The sequence below is a fragment of the Anolis sagrei genome, chromosome 3 (assembly GCF_037176765.1).
Source record: "Anolis sagrei isolate rAnoSag1 chromosome 3, rAnoSag1.mat, whole genome shotgun sequence".
Taxonomy (NCBI): domain Eukaryota; kingdom Metazoa; phylum Chordata; class Lepidosauria; order Squamata; family Dactyloidae; genus Anolis; species Anolis sagrei.
The window spans coordinates 205,681,409-205,708,095 of NC_090023.1; the positions used below are offsets into that span (position 1 = coordinate 205,681,409).

The following is a 26,687-nucleotide window of genomic DNA, read 5'->3' on the forward strand; positions in this document are numbered from 1 at the left end:
ATTACAGGCACAGTATGCATTAAGTAGCATTTCCAACCCTTCCAAATAGCTATGGGAAAAGAGAGAGCTGAGGGAAAAATCTATTTCCATTGATGCACAAAAGATTAACCACTTCAACACTTCCTAATGAATGAGTTTTTTTCCAAGGTAAGAAAAACCACCCAATGGTGTTCATGGCCCCTTTGTAACTCAAGAAATGTATGAAACCCTGTGCAGTGTTATTGAACTTCACACGCTTTGCAGCATGAAAGCATCATGCTGCCGTCAAAACTAATAACCTCATATTAGTATCAACAGGATCTTCAGACGAACAACTGGGAGAAAAGCCACTCAGATTTGATTAAAATCATTTGTATATTTTAACAAATGCTCCCGTGTTTTTATATCTTGCCAATATGCACAATTTTCCTGTTGGGGATCCTTCCGCTTCTCAGTCCCCCTCTTAGAATTTTTTTAATGACATTTATATGATATCTCATCTCTGGACAGTTATGGTTGCATATGAAATACAATACTTCAGAGAAATCTCCAAGGAGTCCTGCTTTGTTTTCTGAACTGATTACAGGGATTTTTCCCCCCAGCCATATGTATGATGTACCAATGCAACCTTGAAAAGAGTCTTAGCTGTTCTCTTCTTCTGAAGAGGCTGTCCCTTGGTTTTGCTTGCCAGGACAATAACTGGGATGTTCTCATCTTTGGACATCCCGCTGGCTACCTCATCCCTCCATCCCTTCCAGTATTGTAGTACAAAGCATGTATTAATTCCAGCTTGCATGTTAAATAATCAGAGATGAGAGGAGGTACGGTTCAGAATAACTGGAGTGCAGTTTCTTGTGACTGCATTACGGACAATGAAATCAGAGTTTCTACACATTTAAGAAACTGCAACCCACTGTGCCCTCACACACTGCAAGTTTCAACTCTGGAGGTGAGGTGTTTTGCCATTTCTAAAGAGTTCCTGAGTTGATTGGCAAGTGACATATTATTACATTTCTCACACAGAGACGGGCCAAATGTCCAATTTCCCAGTGTGATGTTAATCGCTGAAGCGTGCTTTTGTTGCTCACTTGTAAATAAAATGATAACACAGTGTGTGGGAGGAGCCAAAATGCCCATTTCCCCAGATCACCAGAGGACTGGGGGAAAAGGTCAATTTAAAACCACTTCCTACGATCCCTAATGCAAAGGCTCTAGGAAAGAGTTAAAACCACTTCCTGTGATGTGGGGTGATGTTTTTGTTGTTGTTGTTGTTGTTGTTGTTGTTGTTTTTAAAAAAGGTAAATTGAAATCCTGGAATGACAATGGGAGGAAATCTCAGTGCATATGACACCAGGAAAAGTGCTACTTTAAGAAAACTGCTTCTGTTTCAGTCATAGGTCTTGAGTGCAAACTATCCCAGAGCTACCTTAATAAAGGCAGTGGTTCTGAACCTGTGGGTTCCCAGGTGTTTTGGCCTTACACCTTCCAGAAATCCCAGCCAGTTTACTAGGATTTCTGGGAGTTGAAGACCAAAACATCTGGGGACCCACAGGTTGAGAACCACTGATCTAAGGGGTTTGGAGGCAGTGCTGCCTTAAAGGATGCCCGTTTTAAAAAGTGTGCTGGTATCCTTGAAATGGGAGGAGTAATTGCCTGCCCATATGAAGGGAATTAAATGTGGAGTTAGAAGCTGGAGGAAGTGATCTCAGTGTGATGGAAGTGAGTAAATTCTTCATCTACTTTAAACCCCATGAAACTCCACTCTTTCCCCCACTTTGCCTCATTTACTCCAGCTCAATGTGATGAAGGCCTTGGAAAGGTTGCTTTACACCATTCACTTTCCATCATCACAGGTTGCTAACCCAAAGAGAAGTCAACCTATGACAAGGACTCATCTACAAAGTATCCAACTGCTGCCTTAAGAATCCATCATGTGTAATAGTTGGCAGATGCTAGCTATTTAATGTTTTGATGAGGACTGACAGGAGACTTTTGACTAGTGGAGCATAGCTAGCAATAAAGTTAAGATGTTGGTTATGGAGGTTGTAGGTTATTTGGTTCTGCTGTCAAAAGATTTATGAAATGCCACACAGAGCACAAACAGATGCCAAAACATTAAATGATCTCTAATTTCCCACGGCAGATGTAGTATCCAAAGAAAGAAAAGAAGACATTCACTACAGCTATATGTCAAAATGAATATATCCGATTCACAGACTTATAATGCTTAGCTTGTGTATTAGGCTAGCTTAACAACTAGCCTGATGCAATGAAGAATATTTACATACTTCCTACTCCTTGGGGAAGTAAGAATATTACTGACAACTCACATTAGAAATGACTATAGGGTGCTCTCAAGCTTAAATTTGGCCTAAGGGCTTCTGTTATGTTATGATTCCAACAAACAATTCTTTGAAAGCAAGAAAACAATCCTAAGGCCTGGAGGCAATGTGGGCGTTCCACCTGATTTGGCTGCAGCATTGTTGAATTATTCCAGCTAGAAGTTATGGTTTTTTCAGATCCCCCCCCCCCCCCCCCAATGAGATTGGGTTACTTTTAAATGAAAAATAAAACTGTATTTCCTTCCTCTGGAAACAGAACAGTTTTGGACACAGTAGTTCCAAGACCATCTTCACTACTCTTGAAACACCCCATTTTGAAGACCTGTGCTCATTTTTGCCGGAAGGAAAACCACCAGTAGTACCACCACTCCACTGCCACAGGGGTACATTCATGAAGTTCTAACTGCCTGCAGCAGTCAACATAGGGAGGTGCTATAACTGCACTGAAATTTTAGAAGTCACATCAAATGCAGCATTAAATGACAGGAGGCATAGCCTGATCACAAAGCTGAAGGTGAGCTTCATATTCACAAACGTATTGATATAAAAGACAGGAGCTTTGTTTTTCACAACAGAAAGAAACCTTTTGATCAACATTCACTATTAAATACTAAACTACTAATTAAAATGTGCTTAATTAACAAAATACATAAAATTAAAACTTCAGAAGCAGATCTCAATATCTGCATCTAAAACAACATAGCAACATGCCTTTAATTTAGAATACAAGGTCTACCTATCTGTGTTGTGCTTTCCAAATCATCAGTGGTTCATGTTTTAGCCTATTTCTGGTAGTGGAGCAGAGATACAATTGTAGTAAGAGTTGCTAAAATTTCATTCAAGTATTTAAGTGATATTCAAATTAAAATACCATGTGACTGGAGACTAATTCATTCTTAATAAGGTATTTTACCTTATTTTAAAGTATCCACTGTATCACTTACAGTACACTCATTCTCTCAGATTTGTAATGTGAATTATTTAAAAGAACAATGCATCTGGAAAGCTAAGTCCTATCCATAAACTGTGAAACAAAGTGATACTTTTTTCCCAGCAAATTATCCAGCCGACATATTAAAAGAAAAATTCGAAATTATACACCTTCCCAGCCAAATTGATGCATTTCCCAACCTCTGCAAGGAACTTCCTTCTTGTGTCCAGATGTATTTCAAGTCCATTAACTTCTCTTTCCTCACTCATATTAGTCATGATTTATTTGGCAGCAGTAGATCCCTTGCACTCTCTCTCTCTTTCTCTCTCCCTCCCTCCCCATTTATAAGTGTGTGTCTATCTATCCACATGCTCTTCGCAACAATTTGTGCAAAGCTGTAATAAGTAGATAAAAGTACCAAATAAAAGTACCAAATAAAAGCTCCAGCAAAGGATCACCGCCTTGTCGGGGCGCTGGAGCTTGAGCACCTCAATGATGTCATGAGCGAAACCGTGAAGGGCCACCCAAGACGGGACGGTTGTGGCAGAGAGGTCAGACCAAGCGTGATCCCTGGGGAAGGCAATGGCAAACCACTCCAGTATCCTTGCCAAGAAAACTAAATGGACCAGTACAACCAGAGATATGTCGGTATGCCATTGGAAGATGGGACTCCCAGGTCGGAAGATGGCCAAAATGCTACTGGGGAGGAGCAGAGGATAAGTTCAACTAGCCCCAGATGTGATGACGCAGCTAGCTCAAAGCCGAAAGGAAGGCTAGCGGCCGACGGTACTGGAGGCGAACGACGAATCCGATGCTCTAAAGATCAACACACCATAGGAACCTGGAATGTAAGATCTATGAGCCAGGGCAAATTGGATGTTGTTATTGGTGAGATGTCAAGACTAAAGATAGACATTCTGGGGATCAGCGAACTGAAATGGACTGGAATGGGCCACTTCACATCAGATGACCACCAGATCTACTACTGTGGACAAGAGGAACATCGAAGAAATGGAGTAGCCTTCATAATTAATAAGAAATTCGCTAAAGCAGTGCTTGGATACAACCCAAAAAATGACAGAATGATCTCAATTCGAGTGCAAGGAAAACCTTTCAACATCACAGTGATCCAAATATACGCCCCAACCACAGCTGCTGAAGAAGCAGAAGTAGATCAGTTCTATGAGGATCTGCAGGACCTAATGGATAATACACCAAAAAGAGACATTATTTTCATTACAGGAGACTGGAATGCCAAGGTGGGAAGTCAAATGACAACTGGGATCACAGGCAAGCATGGCCTGGGTGAACAAAATGAAGCGGGACGCAGGCTGATAGAATTCTGCCAGGAAAACTCGCTGTGTATAACGAATACTCTCTTCCAACAACCTAAAAGACGGCTTTATACATGGACTTCACCAGATGGTCAACACCGAAATCAGATTGACTACATCCTTTGCAGCCAAAGGTGGCGGACATCCATCCAGTCGGTGAAAACAAGACCTGGGGCTGACTGTAGCTCAGATCACGAACTTCTTATTGCCCAATTTAGAATAAAACTAAAGAGATCAGGGAAAATACACAGACCAGTTAGATATGATCTCACTAACATTCCTAGCGAATATACAGTGGAAGTGAAGAACAGATTTGAAGGACTAGACTTAGTAAACAGAGTCCCAGAAGAACTATGGACAGAAGTCCGCGACATTGTTCAGGAGGCAGCAACAAAGTACGTTCCAAAGAAAAAGAAAACCAAGAAGGCAAAATGGTTGTCTGCTGAGACACTGGAAATAGCCCAAGAAAGGAGGAAAGCAAAAGGAAACAGTGAAAAGGGGAGATATGCCCAGTTAAATGCGCAATTCCAGAGGTTAGCCAGAAGAGATAAGGAACTATTTTTAAATAAGCAATGCATGGAAGTGGAAGAAGACAACAGAATAGGAAGGACAAGAGACCTCTTCCAGAAAATTAGAAACATTGGAGGTAAATTTCAGGCAAAAATTGGTATGATAAGAAACAAAGATGGCAGGGACCTAACAGAAGCTGAAGAGATCAAGAGAAGGTGGCGAGACTATACAGAAGATCTGTATAGGAAGGATAACAATATCGAGGATAGCTTTGACGGTGTGGTGAATGAATTAGAACCAGACATCTTGAGGAATGAGGTTGAATGGGCCTTAAGAAGCATTGCTAACAACAAGGCAGCAGGAGATGATGGGATCCCAGCTGAACTGTTTAAAATCTTAAAAGATGATGCTGTCAAGGTGATGCATGCCATCTGCCAGCAAATATGGAAAACACAAGAATGGCCATCAGACTGGAAAAAATCAACTTATATCCCCATACCAAAAAAGGGAAATGCGAAAGACTGCTCAAACTTCCGTACAGTGGCCCTTATTTCTCATGCCAGTAAGGTAATGCTCAAGATCCTGCAAGGAAGACTCCAGCAATACATGGAGCGAGAGTTGCCAGATGTTCAAGCTGGGTTTAGAAAAGGCAGAGGAACGAGAGACCAGATTGCCAATATCCGCTGGATAATGGAGAAAGGCAGGGAGTTTCAGAAAAACATCTACTTCTGCTTCATTGACTATTCTAAAGCCTTTGACTGTGTGGATCATAATAAATTGTGGCAAGTTCTTGGCGGGATGGGCATCCCAAGCCACCTTGTCTCTCTCCTGAGGAATCTGTACAAGGACCAAGTAGCAATAGTCAGAACTGACCACGGAACAACAGACTGGTTCAAGATTGGGAAAGGCGTACGGCAAGGCTGCATACTCTCACCCAACCTTTTTAACTTGTATGCAGAACACATCATGCGATGTGCGGGGCTGGATGAATGCAAAGCTGGGGTGAAAATTGCTGGAAGAAACATTAACAACCTCAGATATGCAGATGACACCACTCTGATGGCCGAAAGCGAGGAGGAGCTGAGGAGCCTTTTAATCAAGGTGAAAGAAGAAAGCGCAAAAGCCGGGTTGCAGCTAAACGTCAAAAAAACCAAGATTATGGCAACAAGAATGATTGACAACTGGAAAATAGAGGGAGAAACCGTGGAGGCCGTGACAGACTTTGTATTTCTAGGTGCAAAGATTACTGCAGATGCAGGCTGTAGCCAGGAAATCAGAAGACGCTTACTTCTTGGGAGGAGAGCAATGTCCAGTCTCGATAAAATAGTGAAGAGTAGAGACATCAGACTGGCAACAAAGATCCGCCTAGTCAAAGCCATGGTATTCCCTGTAGTAACCTACGGATGTGAGAGCTGGACCTTAGGGAAGGCTGAGCGAAGGAAGATCGATGCTTTTGAGCTGTGGTGTTGGAGGAAAGTGCTGAGAGTGCCTTGGACTGCGAGAAGATCCAACCAGTCCATCCTCCAGGAAATAAAGCCCGACTGCTCACTGGAGGGAAAGATACTAGAGACAAAGTTGAAGTACTTTGGCCACATCATGAGGAGACAGGAAAGCCTAGAGAAGACAATTATGCTGGGGAAAGTGGAAGGCAAAAGGAAGAGGGGCCGACCAAGGGCAAGATGGATGGATGGCATCCTTGAAGTGACTGGACTGACCTTGAGGGAGCTGGGGGTGGTAACGGCCGACAGGGAGCTCTGGCGTAGGCTGGTCCATGAGGTCACGAAGAGTCGGAGACGACTGAACGAATGAACAACAACAACAAAAGCTACACAAATCATTAAATAAAAAGTCATTGATGCCTAGCAAACACCAATGTTTTGTGACTCATGAACCAGAGCATCACCCATCAGGAAAGCCATCGCCCTAAGTCCGCAATATGGATTCAGCGCTGCAGAAGATAGGGTGACTTGGAAGTCTCTTCTTCATAGGTCTATTTAAGGGACACATCCATTGAAATGTATTCCCCATGGCAGTCATCCAGAGGCAGGTTTTTAAATCTGACCTTGAAGTTGGGACTGACTCATTTAAGTTCTATCAAGTTCTCTTTCTCAAATTTAAGTTTACCAAAACCCTTTAAACCTCTCTTGTCCTGGTCCAAAGCCCTTTACAATGCATCATGAATTTTCAACTTTATCACATCAGTTGTATTACTTTTCCATTTAATTATTTATACCTTAATGTCCAAACCTTTGGAAACAAGATTGCTAACACTGAAGATTAAACCCATGACTTCTCCTTGATAAACTGAAAGTGAAGTTTAATTCTGTTGTATGTGTTTGCCAATTAAAAGCAGGACATTGCAGAGTGGTCTTAGTGTGCTTTCATGGCACTCCATCTTCTTTCCTTTCTCTCCTCTTTTTCCCTCCTTCAATTATCTATTAGAAGATTATGTGCTCCCACAATATTCTAAGTGCTATTCCTATGTGGGCTTGTTGTGTAAGGCAGGGCCTTTTTCGGCTAAATGATTTGCATCAATGCCTAAATTTGCTTATATCTCCTTCATTTATATGGATGTTGCCAATCTGAAGTTTCCCAGTTCTTTTACTTGGAAATGAATTAGGGTGAATATTATTTCCCTCCCTACTTTATTTATAAATTTAAAGTTATGAACAAAATATCTATAGCTCTATTATGTTCAGTTTAGAATAAGTTAAATAATAGCTTTTCTGAAAATCATTTCCATGGAAGCTTTCTTTCTAACCAAATGAGAGAACAAATAGACTATTGAAAGGATTCAACAGCTGCTAGTTTCAAGGTTTTCTGACACACTTGATATTATACACCAAGTACACATCAAAGTAATATACAACTTTAAAAGGCAGTATTAAGCCTGAACAACCATCCTGATGACTCCATGCCCTGTTTTTAATATTAGAATTCCATTTCAATACTTATCTGATACCATATTTTACTGTTACTGAAATGGCGTATTCAAAGTAGTTCTAGAAAATTAATGTGCCCCCGCATGATGTTATCGATGCACAATCAATATTTCAAGAATTATAGTCTTCACACACAGCCATACTATAACTGCTACTAGCTGCCCTGAAAGCCATTAAGGTGTTTAGAAAATTGAACCTTGAACAGTAAATCACTGTTATTACATCACTTATATTGCTGGGAAGACTTCTACGTGCAGCCTTGAGTGTGTGTGCATGTAGACATGAATATGACTGTTCATATTGTTTTATGGAAAAATAGCAAGTGGTTTTAAACAGGATATTTGTTGCAACACTCACATTACTTACTGAAGTTTTTAATTCTTTAAACATTTTCTCCTTCAATATTATAAAAATGTATTGATGACTGAAAAATCTTCATTTATGGATAGTAAAATATTGAAAAAGTTATTTGTTTGCTTTTTTGAGATTAATTACAGAAATACATCAGAGATTTGTACTTTTTATGCATAGAGAAGTAGAGTTGGAAGGATCAAACTTCTCACTCAGAGAGATTTTTGAGGACGCATCTATACTGCAGATTTAATTCAGTTTGACACCCGTTTAACTGCTATGGCTCAATTCTATGGAATAATAGAAGTTGTAGCTCGGTGACGCACCCTTACTACTTGGAAGAGAAGGCTAAAGACGCCATAAAACTACAGAGTTCATTATTCCATAGCACTGAGTCAAAGCAGTTAAAATGGTGTTTAACCACATTAATTGTACAATAAAAATTAAATTAAAATTATCTGCTAAGGAGATTGAGGAGAAAAATCCTTGCAAGAATATAATAGTTAGAAATTTAAACCCTGAATTAGCCAAAAGCAAAATTCATCAAACTTTCACCAAACAACTAAATTAATCCGCATATTAACTGTCTTTGTCCAGCCTTTCAGTTAAACATGAATAATGTACACTTCAACAAGTCCCAAGTAGCAAGTAGTTCCTGATTACTCAAGTGAAAAATTACAGCAACAGAGGTCTCATAGGTAATTGGAAGAGGACTATTAATTCCAAATATGGCAGTCCCAGAGTATAAACTTTCAAGGCCTATCTAGGCATGCCTTCTGCAACTGATGAGACTGTTCATAAATTTAGGATTCACTACTTAATGCACATTCCTAATAGTGTTTTATGGGAATCGTATCTGTTCAGATAACTATGTTTCAGATCAATTCAGACTGTTGCCATCTCTGCACAATGAATGAGGCTGGGTATAATATGGCAAACAAGTCTGAGGCCAATGCCAAGTGGTGTAATTCTGCTGATGCAAATAATGTTGATAACAATTTTCATTCTGCATTGTGTGCTAAGGGGGTATCCAACATGTTGTCTAGCTGCACAACTGGTTGCAGAGCTGTAAAAGTCAACAGAATTAGGCTAGCACACTGTTTTTCTCCATCAACATTATACTGCATGTAAGACAGATGCTCACTCCTGATACTACTATGCATAGGAAAGAAAAATTAGAAGGGCAATCCAAACACAAATTTCTTGAAACAAACAAGAAAATATCTCACTCTCACATGTAGGCAAGATTTTATTAACCACTACTTTAATGTTGCTAGGACATGCAAACAACACTAGTGAGAAACTTGATTTCTCACTCAACATGACAATCATGATTTATTTTTTTTGTAAAACACCTGCACTTTAATTATATTTGGCAGCCAAAGCACAAATGCATTAATAGTTTTTTTCTTCACATTTTCAAACTTTGTATGGACTTGATGCACAAATTCTCCACACTATCTGTGTCATGTTACACCCTATTCCAGATGCTGGCTCCGCATGGAATTTCAATTGTAAAGAATGAAAATGTCCATTACACAGAGAATTCAATACAGAAAGGCTCCAAATGGGCCTATTTTCTAATTCAGGGGTGTGAATCTGAAGACTCCCAAAAGGTTTTTGCCCACAGTCTTTGCCACGTAGCTAATTAGACAAATATCTACAGTTGCCTGTGAACAATGTCATTTCTAATTGATGTTTACTATTTGGCACATATGGATTAGGTGGAGCCAGCCTTCTATGATGTGATGAGTCAAAACACTATATTTTCAAAGGTGTGATGGAGTTTGTATGTATCCCATGTGAATACACTATACATCCAGTCCTTAAAAATGTGTGTGTGTGTGTGATAACATGGCAATATGAAGTAGAAAACTGAAGCCCTGCTCTGTGTACATGAAGGATGATCATCAATACAGAAGCACACTCAATGTTCTGTAAACTCCCACTTCTAAAACAGCATGGGAGATACAGATAGGGCTGGAGAGTTAATAAGGAATCAATGAAAATTGTCATCTTTCCCTCTCTTTTTTCCAGCAGAAAGCTTCCACTAAATTGTGACAAAATTCATATTGTTTATGTTCATCACAACCTGATACACTTGCCTAAGCCTTTTCAAATTGGCAAGCAGAACAATAAACTACATTCACAACTTGCTTATATGTTACTAACTCTATGTCTCAGAGAAGAGACCGATTAGTGATTTCCCAATACAACAGAAGTAGACCATACTGGGTGAAACTCTTTGGTATCATTTAAGCAGAGAAAATCAGAGAAATTATACTTGTGGGTTTTTTTCATCTGCACAAACACCATTCTTCTTCTACAAATTAATTCAGAATGCAAACATCTTTCTTAATCAAATAGTTAAGATGTGCCCTTATTTTTCTACTCAATGTCTGAAGTAGCAGTAAGATTTAGAAAGCATATTTAAAAAGTCAATCCACACATAGGTTGAAGGAATACTACAAATTACTCGCAGAGGCAAAACTATCATAAATACAGCAGTGTTTAATTTGTGATGGACAAAAAATTCAACTCAATACAATACATATCAACAACTATCTATGCTGTACTAACCTGTATTTTGATTGGCCATGAAAAGTTGCTGACATATACATAGAAAGTGATATTTGGGTTGCTTCTGAAGTTGAACTTTTCACAGGAAAAACTATCTCTGTATTCCTTGATATTAGCCCTTGAAATCACAGGGACCTCTTCTCCAGATATTGTTCCAGCTATAAAAAATACATAAAATAAATGGAAGTTAGGACAATTTTTAGAATTCATTTTATCTTGCATCTCACTCATTCAATGATACAGGGTGTGGAGCAATATCAAATTAATAAACATAAAGGTGTACATAATTCTACTCAAAACTGCAGAGTGAAACAAATTCAAATATTACAGAGCTATTCAATTTCATTTGATTCATCTGTTTAATTTAAGAAAATATTGCTTCAAAATTGGATAAATACTGAGGAAAAAAGAACCTGACATTATTTTAACCAAATTTCCTCTGTATGCTGTTTGAACAGAGCACACAGATCAAATAATAATAATAATAATAATAATAATAATAATAATAATAATATTTTATTTATATACCACTCTGTTTCCCCAGGGGGACTCAGGGCAGTTTCCAAGCAGCAACATCAAAACATACAGAGTCACAACATGAACAAAAAATAACAGTAACAGCAACATAAGCATGGAATTACCCAACAACACATCAGTATTAAGATGTATATATACTGCCTGCTCTTCATGTCTATTTGTTAGGGCATGGAAAAAGAATGGGTCAGGACAATTAAAAAGTCTGGGTCAAGACTGATACAAATTAAAATAAGATGGGACTGACATTTGGGTACAGTATTGTAATAGGTAAACAACAAAAGTGGGGACGGGCTATAAATAAACACTATAAAGATAAAGGTTTCCCCTTGACATTAAGACTAGTTGAGTCCAACTGTGGGGGATAGTGCTCATCTCCATTTCTAAGCCGAAGAGCCAGCATTGTCCGTAGACACCTCCTAGGTCATCTGGCCGGCATGACTGCATGGGTGCAATTACCTTTTCATCAAAGCAGTACCTATTGTTCTATTAACAATTGTATGTTTTTGAACTGCTAGGTTGGCAGAAGCTGGGGCTAACAATGGGAGCTCACCCCATCCCACGGATTCGAACCCCCAACTTCTGGTCAGTAAGTTCTGCAGATTAGCGGTTTAACTCGCTGTGCCACTACGGCCACCAATAAATAATATAGTGATTTGGAAAACCTTTAATATGGTTGTGGAAGCAGAAAATAAGTCTAAAATAATAATCTAAAATACATTTAAATATGAAAGAATAGAAATAAATAGAATCTAAAAATAAGCACTTATATTTTAGAAAGCAATATAAATATAAAACATGAATTTATAAATATATCCCTATTGTATATCTATCCCAATGAGTGCTTTCCCAAAACGTAGCTGATTCATACACACAGAAACATCCATGCTGAGTTTATAGAAACTTCATCCCACTTAACTACATAACCAACATATTTTTTCACAAGTAATTTATATACAAATTGCGTAAGTTATTCAAGTGTGGAGGGATATAGTTCTCTAGATGATAAAATATTATCTTATTATCTCAACTATTCTTAGGAAAGTTAATATCAAGTCAGATAAACAAGTCTAATTTGCAAGACATGAAACTTCTGCAATTCTGTTTGATCTTTCTCTATTTCTAAATTACAGAAGTGAAACAAAAGTCTGCGATATATAAAAAAGAAAAAGAATGGGTATACTTAATTTTAAGAATCACACAGAATATCAGAAAAAACTATCATTAGGTTGGCAACAGGCATTTAATAGTAATATTGGTATTGTGTTGATTTAAACGCTGGAATGTAAGTTGCAGAGGAGAGAGAGTGTGTGGTCTTCTGCTAATTTCCCTCAGGAAATCCATTATGATTGTGGGTGGCATGAGGGACTGGAGAGAAAAGCAGAAAGTTGGATGAATTAAATTATTTCAATACAGCATGCTTGTTCCTTCTTGCAATCACCCATTCAACTTCAGTACTGGAAAAAATAGCATCTAGAAGTCACATATTTATTCAATGGACAAGCACTTACTTCTAAATGTAAGTATACATTCTATAACAATGTAGGAAGTATATGCTTGAAAATTTGGAGCAGAAAACTCATTCTCTTTCACTGTTGCAGAACAAATATTGTAATTTATCTGCTTTGTGTTTCTGACATAAGAAGATTCATAACCTGACACTTCAAGGCACTCAGTGCAACAATGCAATTGTCTATGTTACCTATTATACTAAAGAATACATAGAACTTCAAGTTCTATGTACTGTTAAAATGAATTGCTCTGAGGGCTCTTCACACACTTAGATGGCAAAATTTCCACCAAAAATTTGCAGTAGAGGATGGTGGCTCTAAAACAGAATGGCATATGCCCTTTGGAACCACATCTGATTGTAAATCATTGATGTGTATCCAACATATCAACAAATGCACATTTGTCCTTCAACTATTGTGATGTTCACCATGTTTAAATATAGCTTGACACTTAGAAAAACAGATATATTGCACAAAGTGTGATTTGCCTGTCGCTCTTAACCATTCTGCATAATTGATTAAAAATGCAGTCAATGGTATTCTCCTTGGATACATTCTTAGAAAGTCAACAGAACCAATTCAAAGAAACTTTCTAAACAAAGCATTTTATTAAATACAATACAGAAACTGGGTTCACAAGTGGGGGTGGGTGGATGGGGGGGGGGGAGAGAGGAAGATAAGCAGGTTCTTTTATCAGCACACACAGAAGGATTTTATTGTTTGATATCAATGTTAAGGTTAATAATTAAATTCCTAGCCTGAACATTGTAACAAAGAAATTAAAAACTCGGTCTCTGCAGAAGCTAAGACAGTAATTTATCTTAATTAAAATCACTGCGTTCATAACTCTGCCATTCTAAAAATTTAAAGAGCATACAAGGTTTTGCAACCCAAGTAATTTTAATTGAATAGGGAAGAAAGTTAACATATTAATGAACCTTTATTCAGATTCCAAATTATCTGAGTTTTAAGTAATATCATTAATAATAATATAATGAGAACGGGAAAAGAATATATTTTATTATGCTTTACTAATAAGAAACAAAAGGCAATCATGTAAATATAATTTGAATATAACTATTTCAGATAATACAGAAAAGAAGGGCAATTCAGATTTTCTTACCTGTAGAGCCAATGGACCAAGTGATATTCAGGTTAAAGTTATTTGATGCATTAATTGATATGTCCAAATTCTTGTTTGACTGAAATTTTCAAAAGAAAAATATAAATATTAAATAAGTATATTGCTTAGGGGAATAACAAAAGATCAGTCATCCAAATACCCTTCCTTAACTTAAAGACATTGGGCATTATCAGTAACAATTAATGTCTCTATGAACTTCCATAACTTGCTTGCCAATGATAGTGGTTGAAGTATTTTATCTATATTTGTTTTAAAGTTAGCTAATAAAAAATTCAATTAGAAATCCCACTGGTTTCTGCAAATTTTCAGATTGATACAAACCAGAAAAGCTGGTGCTCTTGAGCAAAAACAGGAGAAAAATACCAATCTTACATGTGAGATTCTGAATGATGGCCCAACACCTCAAACCACAACCCCATGAATGCTCAGGTATCTACACAGTACATTTGAGTGCATGGCTTTCTCAAAATATACAAAGGAATATACTTCTAGCTCACTACAATGATAAAAAAAACAGCACATTATCACTCCAGAAAAAATGCTGCAAAATTTTGGGAGGTCTTAGAAAGAATAGAATCATAGAATCCTAGAGTTGGAAGAGACTTTGTAGGCCATACAGTCCAACCCTCTGCCAAGAAGCAGAAAAATCACATTCAAAGCACCCCTGAAAGATGGTCATCCAGTTTCTGTTTAAAAGCCCCCAAAGAAGGAAGGATGTACTTGAAGCTTCTAGTTTGTAACATCAGGATGGTCTACCATAAATGTAGGTGAGATGGGTTTATATAATGAAGTGTGTAAAGAAGCTTCTCAGCTTTGAAAAAGGTACTGTATAAATATAGCCTAAATCAGTTCTTATCAAAATAGTGGGCCACAAACTGATTTGTGAGCTGCTTCCTCCCTCCCTCCCAAATAAGTTAGTTTGGGGTGAATGAACTCTGTGGTATTCACATGATGCATGGTATCCATTCACCTTAATGAGGGAGAAGGCTATTTGACATGTTTTAAGTTGTGAGATGCTCTGGTGTTTCCCAGTAGCTCTGGAACTCACCCACATTTTTTCTGCCATATTTTGGGCTGCTTCCTATTTCTATTGTGCTGTGGCTGTTCATATTCCCTTTTCCCTGCTCAAATCAGTTATGTCAGCTCATTGCTCTGGTTAGCATCACTACAGACGCAGAGTGATCGTTGTCAGTTTTTTGTCAGTGGTCACTACTAGGGCCAGATCAGCATCACCGTTTGTGGCAGACGTAGATAGACCAAGGGGCTATCTCCTCTCACCTACCCTCAACAACTTTGCAATGAACAAGCCTACTAGAAGTGAATACATCCTGCCTGCTTGGACTCAGGACTCCCTCTTTTATTCTAGCTGGAGATAAAAGCCTTTTTTGGTAAAGCAGGCCTAAAATCCACACACATTCACTCATTCATTTGTGTATTGGTTATAATCAAACCAATGGCAGCTGTACTCATAACATTGTAAGGTTATTTGTAGAAGGAGGTGAGGGAGGCATATAAATATAGGAAGGGATTCACAAGAAACCCAAACAAGTTCCAAAGGCAGACATTTCTTCATTTTGAAAGAAGCCTTCAAAGTGGAGTCGAAGGTTGAGATTGTTTTATGTAAAGCTTACCTGATCTGATATTTTTCTTTCACATGTGCATATTGTTGGTTTATAAAAATATTGAAATGTGCTAAAAATATAGCTATTATTTCAATGTAATTTCTGCCTCTGTGCAAATTTTCTATGAGAGAAACAACATATCAATGCCATGCTTTCTGATAGTGAAGGGAAAGATATTGTGTTTGGATCTGTAAACTATAATGTTGTCGGTGAAAATATGGACCTAAAGGGTTAAGCTATACTGTACTGAGGTAGGGAATTCCTAAAAGTAAGACATAGCTTACTCCCTTGTATTCAGGTATTCAGTGACACTGCTTCTCTTCCACTATTTTTCTACAGATTTTACAGATCTGGGAATAAGAACTTTTCTTTCACTATCAAAGTGCACCCCACTGATATCTAATATCAGTCCCTTAATACTCACAAGGTGTTCAGCCCAGTCAGCTATAAGAAAGCAAATGTGTAAGTCACCCCTGCCCACATACTCAGCAGGGGCAGAGTTATAGGTATACATACCCTATGGCTACCTCCCAGACCCTTCCTTAGAATTTTTTTCTAGTTTTCAGAAAATATGATTGGGAACACCTAGAATTATTGGATTGTGGAAATTGCAGTCCCCCAAAGTATTACCGTACTTTTTTAAAACTCTGGGTCCCAGCCATTCTTACATTTACTTCTTTGAACATATGACCTACATGCTACACACACTTGATCTTAGCCAAATACCTAGGACTCTGGTTCAGTAACAACCGTATGACCTACTGATATAACATTTTTATAATATATGCATCAAAACTGATTTAGCTGAACACACTGAGAGTTAGAAGGAAGTTTATCTGGATGGAATCAGAAATTGTGTGATGTATTTTACTCATATTTTTTAAATTTTATTATTGCGGGGGGGGGGGGGGGGAGAGATTTTCCCAATTTTATCCTCAAATGCTTTAGTTATATTGAAATTGCTGCTGCTGCAGCTATTACGATTCAAACCTTTCTCAGCCTTGCAGCTCCTGCTGACTAAAAAAGAAATAGCCAGTCCACACCACATAATCTGAGAAGAACTGCCTCAGAACAGAGATGAGCAATTGTGCTCATCCAGAAGTCCCTAGACTGCAAATTCTGTCACTCCTCATTACAGCTCATGCTAACCAGAACTGATGGAAGGTGCAGTCAAACAACATCTGGAGAATCTCAAATTGTTTTCTATCTCTCCCCCCCTCCCCCCCAATATTTAAGATCAGGATGTCAACTCTAATAATAGCAGGAATAATTAACTGGATAAAAGTTGATAAAAGTTTATTTTGGACTGTGTTGTTTTAATCATTGGCTTTAATGTTTAGATGTTTTTCATTTAATGGCTTTTAATGCATATGTTTATTTTATTTGTATACCTGCTTTATGCGGTATTGAATTCTTGCCTACTTGAAAGCTGCTCTGAGTCTCTTTTGGGGTGAGAAGGGTGGGGTATAAATATAATAAATAAATAAATAAGTAAGTAACACACAATAGTATATAAGACTTTGCAAGAACCAAATGCATCATTTTTTAACTTTCCCACCCTATTACAAGTACAAGTATGGTTTGTTTTTTTAGAATAGGAATTATCTTTCCATACCATAATCTAATCCATAAACTATCCGAAATTTCTGTGGGAAATATCCAAGGAAGTTAATAGACCAAATATCTTTCTATTTTTTTAATTTTGGTCACTTCTTCAAGTAGGATCTAACAGGACTACTGTAGACTAATTTAATTACCCTGCAGAATTAAGATATGGAGCAAGTCATCAGGCTACATGATTCTGTAAAACAAAAACCTAGTCTTGAATATCAAGAGTTCCACAATAAATATTCAAAATGTTTGACTTTATTAAGGAAATCTAAGATTTGTGGAGTTATGCTTTCACAACTAAATCCATAGATAAATCCATGTTTCAAGGTGTGGTGCTGTAGTCACTTGTAACTGCTTGGAACAACTTACCTGTTCAGGACTTGCAATGAAATTGATGGCAGTGTGATAGCGATCATCTTCTTGTAATAAACTGAAGGTAAACTGATAATCAATCAGTAAGCTATCTGTGAAGAAAACATTTTAACATGAGTAACTACTCTTATATCGTTTATACAGATGCTGCAGATTTTGTTATTCCTCAGATTCATTATGTCTTTATTATGACATGGCCAATATTTGTAGCACAATCAATACATTATTATTACAAAGAGACTATTCCTGACCTGAAAATCTATTCCATTTCAATAGTGTTGCACTGATCTAATCATTCCTTTTATCTCATGCCTGACTACTCAAGCCATAAGAAGGGTACAACCAGGTGAAATGTAACCAGATTAAAAGTCAGGCATATCTCCATTTACAGTCCTGAGAGAAGTTGTTATAAGCTTAATACATTGAGTCAGACATTTCCATCATTTTTTTAAATTTGCCAACACTTAAAATATTTGAGTTGAAGTCCAATTGTTACTCCTAATTAGATAGACTCATTCAATCAAAGAAAACGTTTCCATTAATATTACATAAATTACATTGATTGAATTATTTACTCAAGTTCAGGTTAACAGTTTTATGCCTTGGAACGTTATGAATAGAATACAGAACTATAAACCTTACCCCAAGCAACAATTAATTACATGTTGCATTATTTTTCACAGAACACATGTTTTACTCCTACCTAAATTAAAATATCCAACCACTGACATTACCAAATTATTATTTTTTCAATATAATAAGAAAACACTGTGAAGGTATACATTCCAGATTCTTACACAAAATTTACTCCGACTTCTGTTAATTACATGTATTAGCATACTGTATTTAACAAGGCACGTGGCAAAGAAACTTCTTTGAACTAAGTATTTTTAAAGTAACCTAGTTGGTTGTCCTTGTTCTCTATCTACTATTTTAGCAACGTTGACATTGGGATGATAGTGAAGACTGGAAATGCATAGACTCTCCATGTTCAACTGCAGTAGTGTGTTTGTAGTAAAAATGCAATAAAAGTATGGTCCACAAAGAGCAGGACTTTATCCTATCCTACTATAGCCATGTGTGCCAACCTACAACAACCAAAGTAAACAGCAGCTACTTCCAGGATTGATTGCCAAGCACAAACAAACAGCAAAAAAATGAAAATGAGAGCGAAGACAAGCCTGCCTCACTGGCTACCCCCAATGTGTTAATAAATCATAGATCTGTATGTCTCTGGACAAATAAAAATGGAAATATAGTGAAAGCTGATGACTAATAAAAGAAAAAGTCATCTCTACATATGTTTTGAAAGAAACTTTGCACTGAACTTCAGAAAGTTCAAAATGTTTTATATCCACTTTTGCAAGGCTGCTTGATCTGGTTATTTGATTTCACATGTGCATATTGTCAGTTTTGGATTTTAAAAATCTGTTAAAACATGTTGAACAGCTCTTCTTTTTGATTCAATGTCTAACCAGGGATATATCTACTTCATTAACTGAGAGGTACCTATACTTAGTTTTCTGATTTTAGCTTGGCAATACCATTCCCAAGCATTACATGTCTGGCATTTTTGGGCACAATTATTGGCATACTGGTTTTCCCACTTGTGGGAGGACTGGGAGGCAGGGAAAGGACAAGAGAGTACTGATATTTTAACTAACCATTCATATGCTAAAGCAAAGTCAGGTGAATTATCATTGGGGTTTGTCAAATTAATAGGTATATGTTTCTTTACATTTTACAGCATAATCTGTTCGACTATGGTAAAGCAGGACTAACGTAAAAAAGCATATGAAGGTTTCAGAAGTTGCATTCAAACTTTCTCGAGCTGTTTATGGGCTAGTTTGGAATACATAAATCTGTTTCCATGTCAGCCACATATTTTTAGAAAGTGTATTTGAGCTTGCAGAAAAACAATTATGAAGCCAGAAAATCGTTATTAGAAAACACCCTTGAGTAGTTTTCATGCACTTCAGCAAAAAAAAAAAACAAAAAAAAAATGTACAGCTCCTATGTTGACTAAACAGTATGCAAATTAAATCACGGCTCAAAACTTGAGAAAACTATATTTCCTACCAATTCTAATTAATACAATTAATGCAAACTCTTATGCTTGTGATTTTCCAGCAACTGTTTACATTTCTCCAACAGTTGTTCCAACACTTCAGTAGGATAGAAGCTTTTGTGAAAACACAAAATCTCTCATTAGTAGACAGTAAAATTGTATATACTTAAGGCACTCACAAATTATGTAAACATTCATTATAAACAATATGCCTTAGGTTTATAAGCACTCTACAAACATTTCAAAAAAGATGACTAAATACTTAAAATTTAGAACTAATTTAGGTGCAAGATCACAAGTCTTTTATATTAAATATAATATTAACATAAGAAAAAGGAACATAAGTCTAGATTTATTTAGAACACGTGAATGTATACCCTTACTTTAAAATCTTTTTGATCCCAGTAGCAATAATGAAAGCATAGTAATAGCAGCAGAAGCATTCGCCTATACAATGTTATAGCAACTACCAAAGTTCTTAGCAACCATATCATCATCCATCAAACACAATAATGTTCACTGACATTATCCCTGTGTGAAAGGCACCAAAACACAGTGATAGTAGGAATTTCAAGATGATGTTACAGAACCCATTCCATACCACAAGTATGCTGGCAGAAAGCACACGCAATGTTTCCCTTTCCACAGGTTTCTACCCTACTTGCTAGAGATATGAATGCTAATAGAAAAGCTCTATTGGCCAAGTTGCTTAATGACAAATCAACATGTATACTAGAATCAAAAGTTACTGAAATAGTATTTGGACATACCATGAGAAGCTCACTGGAATAATAGTAAAAAGGATGAACATATTACAGATGATTGAATCAAGGAAGCCATACCCTGAGCTTGATCAATGTGAACAGGCTCAAAACCCAATGATTTGTCACTTATAGGATAAGAAAAAGTTGAAATCGGCTTCATGCCACAGAACAACAATCAAAGTCAACACTCATTTCTTTTATTTTACTTGTTTTTGAAGAGTCACTGCACTCTAGTGGTTTCAGCATTAGATTAAGACTCCAGGAGACCACATCTCCACTCAGTAATGGAAAGCCACTGGGTGACCTTGGGCAAGTCACATTAGCTCAACCATAAGGGAAGAGAATGGTAATTTCTACTGAATAAATCTTACAATGACAAGGTTGCCATAAGTCAAAGTCAACTTGAAGGCACTTAATAACTTGTTTTAAAACTGCACAGTAAACACAAAGAGAGATTTTCTCCTTCTCTCAAGCAGAGCAGGCAGAGCCTCTTCCAATATGACATCACTTATAATGAATGTACAACATCTAAAAAGAAGGTACACATTTCTGACTCAAAACAGTTTTTGAAGGTGGGATGTATGTGTATGTGTGTCTATAAACACACACAGAGTAATCCTGCAAATCAATTTCAGGACCTTTTGTGTAATATGATTTTGATGTAATCTGGAACCCAATTTGTCTTGCCTGAAATGAATGATGACTTGGGCTTCTGGCCAAAGGATATCACAGAAACATCCCAGAGAACCAGGTCACTCTTCCATTCTGTATACCATATTCTAGCATTTTGTATTCCTGTTGAATATTTCTAAAACAACTCCCTCCTATCTATACTTAGGAATTTCTCTACTGTGGGAGATGCAATCACATAAGATGCTTATTTATTACTTTTAAAAGTGTTTGTATTACCCCATCTTTCTTGAAAGTTTGTCCCTCGTCTTTCCTTAAGATTTTCTTGAAACAACATTTCAATTTGTGTGAACTGCTGCTGCCATTTGCTGCCTCATTCAAAAATAACTGTTCTATGATAACATTGTGATATTTGAACTCATTGCCCCAGATATTCATAAAATTCAGAATTATCCACTATCTCACAATGTATTTATTTTTCCTATTATCTGCTATAAACTGTCCCTTTTCCTCTCTTCCTTTCTTTACCTTGACGTATTGCTTATGTTTACCAAAGACAAAATTCAAAATGCGTCCCAGTTCAGAAAGTTAGCCAATTTTACTCAGTCTGCTGTAGTCATAAACAAATTGGCCTTAGGTTTGAAGATGAAATTTCCTTCTGAAAATCCAGAGGAACCTCTGTGTCCCCTTTGACTTATATAAACACGTATAGTCTGTTTGATATCCTGACCTAAATGCCCTAAAAACACCATATCTTACCTGATCTTGGAAGTTAAGTGAGGTCAATCCTGGTTAGCACTTGGATGAGAGACTGCCAACAAATACCAGGTGCTGTAGGTTATATTTCAGAAGAAGGAAAAACCATCTCTGAGCATTTCTTGCCTAAGAAAACCCTATGGAATTCATGGTGTTGGCATAAGTCAGCTTCTGATTTGATGGCCCATATTATTTAGTTTTTAACAGACCTTCCTGACATATGTATGCTGCTTTATCCTCGCCAGCACAACAGGAAGAGTGATCATATTTTGCACATGGAAAGTATGGAAGTGTTTTGTGAAAATTACCTATATACTATCGTTTCTTGATTCCTGGGTTCCATTTTGTACACTCATGGACCTGTGTACATAGTGACAATATGATAATATCCTTAGGTAAAATTGCTTGTGTTCCTTGCAAGAGAATGCTTTCCTTTTTCATTACTCCCTCCTGTATTAGACACTAGCTGTCTTCATTGACTCCAGAGAAGGTGCTTAAAATTTCTTCTACCCCTTTTTCTGTATGTTTCATATTATGTTCATTTTTCAGCATAGGATGGTACTCACTTTCAGTTATACAGCATTCCAGTTCCACCTGCCTTCCATTTTAGTATAGTTTGTTTAATGCAAATTATGTTCATATCCCCATCACTTTCCACCAGAGAATTAGGGGGATATGACATGACTAAAGCCCCACTTTAAACTCATAATAAAACTGTGTCAGGTAGAGATAGGGACTGATCCAAGATCATCCAATGATTTTCATGGCTCAGTGGATACTTAAACCTGCATTTCCCAATTCCCATTCCAACACTCTAACTTTTACAACAACTGCAATGTTACACTCAATTATACAAGTTCTTATGACAACATCACACTTAATGAGTTCTAATTAACATCCAATGCAGGGACAGATACCTTAATTAGCCTCACATTTACTGTCTTACCTGTCCTGTGTTTCTTAGATGTGATTAAATGATAGTAGACCTTACTATTTACTGCTGCAGGATGGAGAATTAAGAAGACAGGGGCTCCGGACTAATGATTTATATATACAGTGATATCTCCACTATCCTTTCAATCTTAACATGAAAAGCCTGAATGACGCCAATGATGTAATTACTAAATTATTTATTCTCAAGTAAATTTGTTTACAATACTGTAATTCAAAAGTCCAATGAAATAAGAAATTCCATAGCAATTCTATTTTTTTCAGCATGGCATCATTCAAAGAATATGTTTCAGGAAGGCTGAATATTATTTCTTTCTGTTACATTTCTTGAGCTACATTTGACCATTATGTTAGCCAGCAAGCTGCTGCAGTAATTTAATATACTGTACATTAGATTCCTGCACCCCTACACAGTCACAGTTGGACAAGGCTTAGTGAAATTCACACTTTCCCAAGATCTTATAGTTTTGTATTTTCTGCCCATCAGATTTCAGTATTAGATAGTTTCCTCAGGGACTTGTGTGCCAAGGATTTTTCACATCCCTAATACAAAAAGTAAGGGAAACACATTTGAGTCCTGGAAAAACTTTATTAGTAGGAGCAGATAAAATGAAGATTATTCTCCCCCATGCTGAATAGTCATTTCTTAACAGCACACGAAGGTGTTAAAATGGAATAAAATGCTGCTGCTAAATAAAGCAACAAAGAACATGATTTTATAAAATTCATTACAAAAAAGGTAACGTCCACATTTACACTGATGAATTGTATTGCCAGAACACACATATCGGTTAACAAGCATGCATGGAAGCTTTTAGTTCTATTACAAACAGTTAATCAAAAATACTACAGCTTATATATCCATAAGTTTTATGTCCAATAAATAAGACTATTTAAGGGCCTGTTTCAAAACAGATTCACAAAAACAAATTAGTTTAATTAAATAAGAGACCTGTATTGATTGTGACCAAGTTAAAGCACTATGATTAGCATTAGGAGAGTGAAAATCACATGACCTTAAAACTGCCAGACGTTATGTTTCTAATACCTCACTGCTACCTGTGCTATAACAGCAAGGGGAATATACAGTGCACATCACAGTAGTGGCTGGAAAATATTTATGAGCTCATTTGCAGGATTTGTAGACCAAAAACTAGAATTAAGGCTGGATAATCTGAAGTCCCTTCCACACAGCAGAATAAAACCCCACATTTTCTGCTTTAAACTGGAATATATGACTGTGTGAACTCAGATTACCCAGTTCAAAGCAGATACTGTGGGATTTTTGCCTTGATATTCTGGGTTATATGGCTGTGTGGAAGGGACCTGAGGTGAAACTGGAGCAAAGATTCCAGGGCTCTTAATGTCTTGGAAATTCCCAATGTTGGTAGCGCTAAATATAAATACACAAACACAAACAAGCTGTCAAGACAGACACCAATCTGCAAAAAGTGGAAGTCGACATCTTTGTTTGCCCAACATATCAAAAAGTTGGTAGAACTGACCACCCACTCTGTTTTCAGTTCCCAACTGGAAAGGAAGTGAATATATCAAGGGTGAATTGCAGCGATTACTTCCAAGGTTCTGGTTTTAGTATCACCAACTCGGACACAATCAGGGGATATCCCGAGATACTTATCCACTAAAGTACTGACTGTGGTAACAGAGAGGGCTTCTCTTGGTCTGACAACATTGCCAAGTTTGATATATACAATATATAGTCAGTATCTGCCATGCTACCAGTATCCAAATACTGGAGAAACTTGCGCAAAAGGTCTCTTTTGGAACCGGCTCCAAGGTTGCAACCTCCTTAATCTGACTATGTCCTGAACCACAAGAAGACAATGGATTCCCACCAATACAAAAAAACACAAATTCACTAAAAGTTGTGGTACATAAAGGTCAATATTGCCTAATAGTTTGTATATTACAATATTCAACAAACAACAAATTTATATGGTATAGGCATAACACAGTGTATAATGAACAACAACCAGTTGTTTACAAAGATTACACATACATAACATAAAGAGTCTTTTGGTGTAAAGACAACTTGTCTTCAGGACATAAGATCCCTTGCTTTAGAGTAAGCGTAATGTAAAGAGTCTTTCTTGGTGTAAAACCAACTTCTCTTCAGGGCATAGGATCCCTTGCTTTAGAAAATTTTCGGTTCCTTATACATGGATATGGATATTTGTGGATGTGGATATCCATGTATAAGGAACCAAAAATTATCTAAAGCAAGGGATCCTATGCCCTGAAGAGAAGTTGGTATAAGCTTTTTATAGAACTTGTTCGGCTCCAATTACTCAACTATGAGAGATCCACAAAACCAGACATTTAAGGTGACACCTCCTGGAGACTGATTTAGGCAAAGAAAGGTAAAAATTCCAGAAATTCTGAAGGAGGGATAAGATTTTTTTCCCCCAGAAAAATGCAGAGGAAGAAATGCTATATTGGTACTTCTTACAGACTGGGCACCGCTTTGCTCTTTTCCTAAAAGGCATGGTGTATAATTTGTCTGACACATTAACAATTTCTCTCCAGAAAAGCATTACATATTATATTTATCTTTAATGTGTGTGTGCTTTTTTTTTACAACTAGAGCCTCAAGATTCTGAACAGCTCACCTATTAGAAACCGCTTTGCCTTTGCCAGTTTATGAGGAGTTCATAATTTTAAAAATAATAACAGGGGAAACCATCAATATTACCAAAACAGATATATTTTTTGTTTCATTCAGACCCTCCATAGTGTCTCATCTTCATAAAATGAACTCAGAAAAGGAAATCAACACCAGGAATTACAATGATCTGGGATCCTATATATGGTCTTAAAGTTTTACACATAACATGGGGCAGCTAATATATGTTTTATTCTAAAGGAAATAATTAATCAGTTTAAAATTAAATATCCTGTAAGTTTTTTTAGTTTTATGTTTTATCTGAATGTTTCTGGGTTTATCACCACACCCCACACCTCAAATTAATTATATAGTGCATGGGAAAACAATAGTCATAGCAACGGAAAAACAATATTGCCAAATCATCAAAAATATTACACTGTTGTTACTATAATGGAACACAACTGAGTGATATGACTACTTTTTATCAGAAAAGTTGTATTTTCTGAACAGTTTATTTTAAATCACCAAAGTCTTTCCAATACTGTCTAGATTTCAGATTGCTATATTCTCCCCACTAACACCCAGTGTGCTCTGTGGTCCTTTTTATTTTTGACATTAAATTTTAAAACCATGGAAGAACATAAAACGATTAAGCACACCTATGCATAAAAGGCATATTTTCCTTTTGCTTCACACGTTAGTAGTAAATTACATCAAACTCAACATAAAACTCAGCACTAGCACAAAAGCATTTTCAACCACTTTGCACTCATTACGGTCAACAGAAGGTCAGAACCATCTTCAAGCAAGCCATTCCATATAAATAGTTTGAATAGTTTCTTACAAACAATGGACATACTAGTAATTATTAGATTGTAGTGGTGTTTAATGTATCCCTGTAGGAAACCACCATATACTGTGCGGCTGTGGACAGGTCTACATAGGGACCACGAATCAAAGAACATGAAAGGCACTGCAGACTAATTCAATCACAAAATTCAGCTATAGCAGAGAAGATGATATATCAACCTTGACACAGAATATTATTTGAGAACACAGAAATTCTGTACCACTCTGACAACCATCATGTCAGACTACACACAGAAGCCACTGACATCCACAAGCATGT

At 37.0% G+C, this 26,687-nt stretch overlaps 1 protein-coding gene across 1 annotated transcript in view; it reads right to left on the bottom strand.

Annotated features, from left to right (window-relative positions):
• ATRNL1 (attractin like 1) overlaps positions 1-26,687 on the bottom strand; it is a 678,126-nt gene that overhangs the window by 390,137 nt on the left and 261,302 nt on the right. Inside the window, exons 22-24 of the mRNA XM_060768490.2 lie at positions 17,761-17,855; positions 14,138-14,216; positions 10,970-11,127 (exon numbers count right to left, since the gene is read on the bottom strand). Of these exons, the coding sequence (XP_060624473.2) occupies positions 10,970-11,127; positions 14,138-14,216; positions 17,761-17,855 (332 nt within the window). The remainder of the gene's footprint in view (positions 1-10,969; positions 11,128-14,137; positions 14,217-17,760; positions 17,856-26,687) is intronic.